The sequence below is a fragment of the Hipposideros armiger genome, unplaced genomic scaffold, assembly GCF_001890085.2.
Source record: "Hipposideros armiger isolate ML-2016 unplaced genomic scaffold, ASM189008v1 scaffold_371, whole genome shotgun sequence".
Lineage (NCBI taxonomy): Eukaryota > Metazoa > Chordata > Mammalia > Chiroptera > Hipposideridae > Hipposideros > Hipposideros armiger.
In genome coordinates this window covers 1,494,946-1,502,516 of record NW_017731721.1, presented here as the reverse complement: position 1 = coordinate 1,502,516, position 7,571 = coordinate 1,494,946, and the positions used below count along the sequence as shown (strand labels likewise).

Genomic DNA, 7,571 nt, shown 5'->3' with positions numbered 1-7,571 from the left:
GCAGAGTCACTGGCCCTCATGTGGGATCTGAACCGGGGCCCTGCTGTTCAGAGCTGGCATGCCAAGCCAACTCTTAACCAATGTGCCACTCGGCCATCCCCCAACTTGTACTTCTTAATCTCTTCCTCTTTTTCACTCACCCCCAAACTCCCTCCCATCTGGCAACCATCAAAATGTTCTCTGTATCTATCAGTTTGTTTTGTTTTGTTTGCTTATTTTGTTCTTTAGATTCCACATATAAGTGACACCACATTGCATCTGTCTTTCTCTGTCTGACACTCCACTCAGCACAGTACCTTCCAGGTCTATCCATGCCGCTGCTGATAGCAAGAATCCATTTCCTTCCATGGCCAAGCAATATTCCAAATATACAGAAGTTGCCAAAAAAATGTATACAAGGCAACGCAGTGGCTCAGTTAGAGCGTGTGCTCTGAACGGCAAGTTTGCCGGTTCAATCCCCACATGGGCCACTTAGAGCTATGCCTTCTTTATGGAAAAAAAAAGTATACACATTTTAAGAAAGGAAAACTGTATTAAAATTGTAATATTCAATATATACCAATAACAAAAGATGAATACAAGTCACGTGTGACTTCTGTAATTACAAGAGGTGTTCAAAGTGGTTACCATCAGTGTCCAGACACTTCTGATTATGGTGAACTACTGCTTGAGCAACAGTGATCAAAGTGTCCACTTGTGTACATTTTTTTGGCACCCCCAGTATGTACTACTTCCTCTTTATCCATTCATCCATTGACAGACACCCAGGCTGCCTCTACATATTGGCCATTATAAACAATGCTGCAATGAACATATGGATGCACAAGTCCCCTTGAAGTTTTAGGTTTCTTCGGATAAATACCCACAGTGGGATTACTAGGTCCTTCTTTGTCTCTTGTTATAGNCATTCCTTAGCTTCCATACTAAATACCAGTAAATCCTCCTAATCATTGTTACAACCTAAAAATGCTTCCACAAATTTCCAAGGGCCCCATATGTGAGGTAGTAATTATCCTCGAGAACTACTGGGATAAAGTGATGAACAGAAGGAATTTGCTGACAGACCTTGAGGAGGGGAGATAATGAAATAAAAGTCATATTGAAGAATATTCTGACAGTTGCTTTCTGTGTGAAGTCTAGGTAAAGAAAAAAGAAGCAACTTCCTTTTATTTGTTTGTTTGTAGCAGCCATAGTTCATAAAGCATTTTCACATGTAATCTACCTCACAGCAACTATGAATTTACTATCTTTACCATTTAACAGCTGGCGCAGAGACAGCTCAGAATTGTTAAGTGATTTACTAAAAGTCATTTTAATGAAAGAGCTAGAGTTGGAATCCAGATATGGTTTCAAACCCAATGTTCCTTTCATTATATCATAGCAATGCTAGGGTGATGAAGGCAGAAAAAAATTTCAGAGGAAAAATCTGAGACCCACAATAAAGCTAGAATTAGCAGGACTTTGGACAGCTTAATAGTGATTGTCACTAACATTCTGGCAAGAAAAATGACCAAAGCTCATTTTCAAACTGAGAATTTATTAATATATTCCCCTTCTTATTTTTATAGGATGTTAGTATGCAGCTCAGTGATATAATGCAAAGTGTGCAGCGGATAATCACTCGCTACACTGTTGATGAGACCCTGCACTCTAGAAGGAAAATCTCCTTTACAGAATATAAGAGACGGAGAATGAATTTACTGGAGAAAATAACTGCTCATGCTAATTCAACTGAAATTAAAGAAAATACTCTTGTCCATATCCTGGCATGGTTGGAAGAATGGAGTAAGTTTTCAAAAGTGGTTCAAAGGAAAACCACAAAGTTAATGAAAAAGCTGGAGAACAGAATCTATAAGTAAATTTTGAAGGATTAGAAGACTAAAGAGGAAAAGGCTAAGGAGTTTATTCAGAGAACAGTTGTCCTCTGTTCTATTGAGACTAAAATAAGAAAAATATAGGTTTGCTCACTTCCGGCCTCCTTGCTTTTCTTCAAGCATGCCAGCATGCTTGCCCAGTGTCTGTATGCTTACTCTTCCCTTGCCTGGAACATTTTTCAGCAGGTACCCGCATGGTTCATTCTCTGCTTATATCTCACTTTAAATTGAGGTGTTCTCTGGCCATCCCCATTCCCTACCCCTTGGCACTATCCATTTTACTCTTTCTTTATTTTTGTCTACTCATGTACCATTTCTTACCATCTGACATACTATATAATTCATTTTTTTTGGTCTGTCTCCTTTCACTACAGTGTAAAGAGTATGAAGTCAAGGAATTTGTTATATTCAATGTTGTATCCTCAACTTCTAAAACAGTATGTGATAGAGGAGATGTTGGTTGAATGAAAGAATAAGCTAAGAACACAAAAAAGAAGGGAGTTATAAAATACTAGATAACTTACCAAAGGAGTTAATTGGGGTTTAGATCCCAAATATTAAAACACTTGTTCACATTTTAGATACCTACTTCCCTGGAGCCAGGGAACTAAACCAAATAGACACCTTTTCACCTGATTCACACTTTTGTGTCCAAGACTTACTGTTCAGCCTTCTATTCCAAGTCTCATCCTTTTTCATTTCTTCATAGAGAAAAGCCTCAGAATAGCAGTGTGAGATACCTGTATTTCCAACTACAACATTGAGTAGTTAGCCAATATTATAAGCCCATACAGTTATAATTATTTATTTTTCTGCATAAAAGTAATTTTTTTTTACTCTCTTCAAGATGGCATTTTGTCTGAGATGACTGCAGTTGATGTCGATGAACACCACCGCTGGATAGCACAATTGGAGATTTTACCAGAAACGTTCAGAGCCATTGAGAGCAATGTCAACATACTGATTAGAATTAGTAGCTCTTTGCTCCAAGAAAAGAAGAAACAAAAGAAAAAAATAAGTAAGGGTGCTTTAAGACATTGGAAATAGATTTCACTTTTTCTGAAAAACAGCTTTAGTGAGGTATAATTTACATGCGATAAAATCCACCCAGTGTAAGTGTGCAATGCAATCACTTTTAGTAAATTCACAGTTGTGCAACCAGCACTGCAATCCAATTTTAGAACATTTTCATCATCCAAAAAAGATCCCTCATGCCCATTTGCAGATAATATTCATTCTCACTCCAGCCCTAGACAATCACTAATCTATTTTCTGTCTCAATAGATTTGCCTTTGCTGGGTATTTCATAAAATGGAATCATATGTAGTCTCTTCTGTCTGGTTTCTTTCATTTTGCATAACGCTTTTGAGGTCAGACAATGTAATAGGATGCATCAGTAGTTTCTTCCTTGCTATTGCCAATTGCATACCACTGTTTGTATGTACCACACTTTGTTTACCCATTCACCAGTTCATGGATATTTGGATTATGTCTACTTTTGGGTTCTTATAATGCCGTTATGAACACACATGTGTAAGTTTTTTGTGTGGACATATGTTTTCATTTCTTTTGAGTAGATACCTAGGAGTAGAATTGCTAGGTTATTTATCTATTGCTTGTAAACTTATGTTTAAGAAATTGTTAACTGATTTCCCAAGTGACAGCACCATCTTACATTCCTATCAGCAATGTATTTGGGTTCTAGTTCTCAACATTGTCAACAACACTTGTTAGTGTCTGTCTTTTATTATAGCCTTTCTAATAGGTGTGAAATGGTATCTCATTGTGGTTTAATTTGCATTTCCCTNTTATTTCTTACCTTTATTTTTTATAAGATTCACACATGCATGCTACTTTGAGAAGGGTGTTATTTCAAGGAATGTGTGTTAATGACATTCTGTAATGCATTTAGAGAAGTGTTTAAAAACATGCAATAAAGATGGTTATAAAAGTTGTAAATGCATGCTACTTTGGAAACAGTGTTATTGCAGGAAATGGATGTCTTACCTTCATTTTTTGAAAGATATTTTTGCTGGATATAGAATTCTTGATTAGCAGTGTAATTTGTTCAGCACTTTGAATATGTCATCCCACTGCCTTCTGGCCTCCATTGTTTCTGATAAGTGAGCTAAGTGAGCTGTTAAATTTACTGTGATTCCCCTGTACTTGATGAGTGTCCTTTGATTGTGATCAGTCATTTTTCTCTTTTAGCTTTAAAGATTCTTTGTTTAGCTTTCAATGGTTTGACCAAGTTGTGTCTAGGTATGGATTATTTTGGTTTTATCCTACTTAAAATTTGCTGAGCATCTTGAATGTGTAGATTAATATTTTTCATCAAATCTGGGATGATTTGGCCATTATTTCTTCAAATATTTTTAATGCCCCTCTCTCCTCTTCTTCTGGGACTTCTATTTGTGCAATGGTATGTTTAAAGGTGTCCCACAAGTCTCTGAGGCTTTGTTCATTTTTCTTTATGCTTTCTCCTCCCTGTTATTCAGATTAGACAATTTCAACTAACCTAGCATCAAGTTTGCTGGTTATTTTCTTTTGTCAGCTCCAATTTGCTATTGAGCCCTTGTGGCTAATTTTTCATTTTCATTATTGTACTATTCAGCTCTATTTTTCCCACTTGGTTTTTCTAATTTCCATCTCTTTACTGATATGCTGTATTTGATGAGTAATTATCATCATACTTTACTTTTATTTTAAAATATAGTTTCCTTTAGTGTTCTGAACATATTTATAATTGCTTCTTTTAAAGCAGCGGTTCTCAACCATCCTAATGCTGTGACTCCTTAATACAGTTCCTCATGTTGTGGTGACTCCCAACCATAAAATTATTTTCATTGCTACTCTATAACTGTAATTTTGCTAGTTATGAATCATAATGTAAATATCTTTTTGTTTTCCAATGGTCTTAGGTGACCCCTGTGAAAGGGTCGTTCGACTCCCAAAGGGGTTGCGACCCACAGGTTGAGAACCGCTGTTTTAAAGTCTTTTTTCTGATAGGTCCAACATCTGCCCCTCCTCACCAACTCCTGAGATAATTTCTATTGGCTACTTTTCCTCCCTCTATAGGGTCATACTTTCCTGTTTCTTTTCATGCCTCTTTTATGTTGAAAACTGAACATTTTATTTATTTAATTATTTTTACTTACTTACTTATTTATTTATTTATTAAAGATTTTATTGGGGAATCGGGGAAGGGGAACAGACAAGTTGCTGTCTTTTTGTTCTTCAGTTAGTTGTGGAGGATGTCGCTTTACTTGACCATGTTGGTATTATCATTGAGCTCTTCCTGGCTGAGGCAGTTGCTCTCTGGCCATTGGATAGCTGCTCACAGAGGCTCACGGCAGCTCATGAAAGCTCACACCTGCATCTGGCCAGCCCCACTGCAGCCTACACCATCGCCGGCAACTCATGGCAACCCAGCTCCAGGTCAAGCTGTTGTTCACCATCTTAGCTGTAGNTTTTTCTCATCCATTCAGCTACCCGTCTTTTGACTAGAGCATTGAATCCATTTATATTTTAAAGTAATCATTGGCAGATATGTAGTTATTGCCATATTATTATTCATATATTTTATCTTTTTTCCATCCTAAAAAAGGCCCTCTAACATTCCTTTGGTAATACTGATTTGGTGTTGATGAACTCTTAACTTTTTCTTGTCTGGGAAGCTCTTTACCTGTCTTTCAATTCTAAATGATAGCTTTGCTGGGTAGAGTAATCTTGGTTGTAGGTTCTTGATTTTCATCACTTTGAATATTGCATGCCAATCCCTCTGGTGATGCAAAGTTTCTGTTAAGAAATCAGCTGACAGTCTTATGAGAGCTCCCTTGTAGGTAACTAACTGCTTTTCTCTTGCTGTTTTTAAGAGTCTCTATCTTTAATCTTTGGTGTTTTAATTATGATGTGTCTTGGTGTGGGCCTCTTTGGCTTCATCTTGTTTGGGACTCTCTGTGTTTCCTGGGCTTTTGTATCTATTTCCTTTGCCAGGTTAGGGAAGTTTTCTGTCATTATTTCTTCAAGTAGGGTTTCAATTCCTTGCTCTTTTCTCCTTCCAGTACCCCAAATGATGTGAATGTCAGTATGCTTAATGTTGTCCCAGGTGTTGTCCCTTAAACTATCCTTATTTATTTTTTTAAATTCTTTTTGCTGTTCTGATTGGGTATTTTCTGCTACCTTATCTTCTAAGTCACTGATTTGATCTTCTGCTTCATCTAATCTACTGTTGATTCCTTCTAATGTACTTATTTCAGTTATTTTATTCTTCATTTCTAACAGGTCATTTTTATTGTTTTCTATCTCCATTTTTATGTTTCCTATCTCTTTGTTGAAGTTCTCCCTGAGATCACTGAGCATCCTTATAACCAGTGTTTTGAACTCTATGTCAGATAGATTGCTTTTCTCCATTTTGTGTAGTTCTTTTTCTGGAGCTTTGTTCTGTTCTTTTATTTGTTTCTTTGACTCCCCATTTTGGCTTCCTCCCTGTGTTTCTTTTTATGTATTAGGTAGGGCTGCTGTGTCTCCTGGTCTTAGTAGAATGGCCAGGTGTGCTGTTGCGCCCAGTGGCACAGTCTCCCTGTGCTCCAGGTGTGTCCCTTGTGTGAGTTCTGTGTGCCCTTCTGTTGTAGTTGAGCCTTGTTTGCTGTTTGCACATCAATGGGAAGAATTGACCCTTGGGCTGATTGGTTGTAAGGACTGGCCACTACTTAATTGGAGGACCTTCTGTGCAGGGGCTGATCCTACAGAGAAGGATTTGCTTTAGAAGGGCTCTGGTGCCTGCCTAGTCTGCCCTTTGGGTATGTCATCCTTAGAGGCATTTGGGTGATGCTCCTGCTCAGTCTGAAGGTGGCCACAGGGCATGCCAGCTCTGGGGCTTCCCAGGAGGGGCCAAGTTCAACCACAGCCTTTGCCTGGCCTATGCCACCTGGCATAAGCCACAATGCAATCCACAGATGGCCGCCACCTGTGCTGGGCTTGGCGGTGCCTTAAGAAGCCAAGTCACAAACCGAGGCTAGCTGTTTGCTAGTGCCAGGCTTGGGGCTTCTCAGCAAGATGTACAGAACACACCAAAGTTGAAGCCAGATGCGACTTGTTTGGGTTTTGTGAACTTTTGAGAGATTTTAGGAAAGTCCACAGCATGAACTAAGACAGGCCATTTGTATGGAAAAGCCAATTGAAGTGGCTTGGGTGTGCCCAAATGTTTGGTGGGGTGGGGCTTCAGGGAATCATCAGGGCGGGGCAGAGTTAGGTTGATGGAGACTCAGCTATGACAGCTGCCTAAGTCTGTATGCTGGGAGAAGTTAGGGCTCAAAGAAACGATGGATTGTGCCAGCACATCTGTCTGGGAGTAAGCTGCCATTGCCCTGAAGCCAGACAATTCAGTTCCTCCCTGTATCCTCTGGTGCCTTTTGAGCTGCTGCCCTAGTGCTGTAGCTCAGAGCAAGTGAGTCTATCAGCAAGTAAGTCTGTGCACAGGCCCTTTAAGAGGAGTGACTGGGACTCCAGCTACCCTTGTCTCACCCAGACACAATCTCTGCTGGTTTTCACAGCTAGAAGTTATGAGGACTTCTCTCACCAGCACTGGAACCCTGGGCTGGGAAGCCTGGTGTGGGGATGGGACCCCTCACTCCTCGGGGGGTACCTCCAAAGCCAAGCTATCCCTCCTGGTTTTTAACTGCCACACACAGTGTG

At 39.3% G+C, this 7,571-nt stretch overlaps 1 protein-coding gene across 1 annotated transcript in view; it reads left to right on the top strand.

Moving 5' to 3' along the window:
* Positions 1-7,571, top strand: part of FAM186A (family with sequence similarity 186 member A) — a gene marked incomplete at its 5' end in the record, with an annotated part of 59,568 nt that overhangs the window by 20,349 nt on the left and 31,648 nt on the right. The window contains 2 exons of the mRNA XM_019662225.1: positions 1,569-1,785; positions 2,722-2,892. Of these exons, the coding sequence (XP_019517770.1) occupies positions 1,569-1,785; positions 2,722-2,892 (388 nt within the window). The remainder of the gene's footprint in view (positions 1-1,568; positions 1,786-2,721; positions 2,893-7,571) is intronic.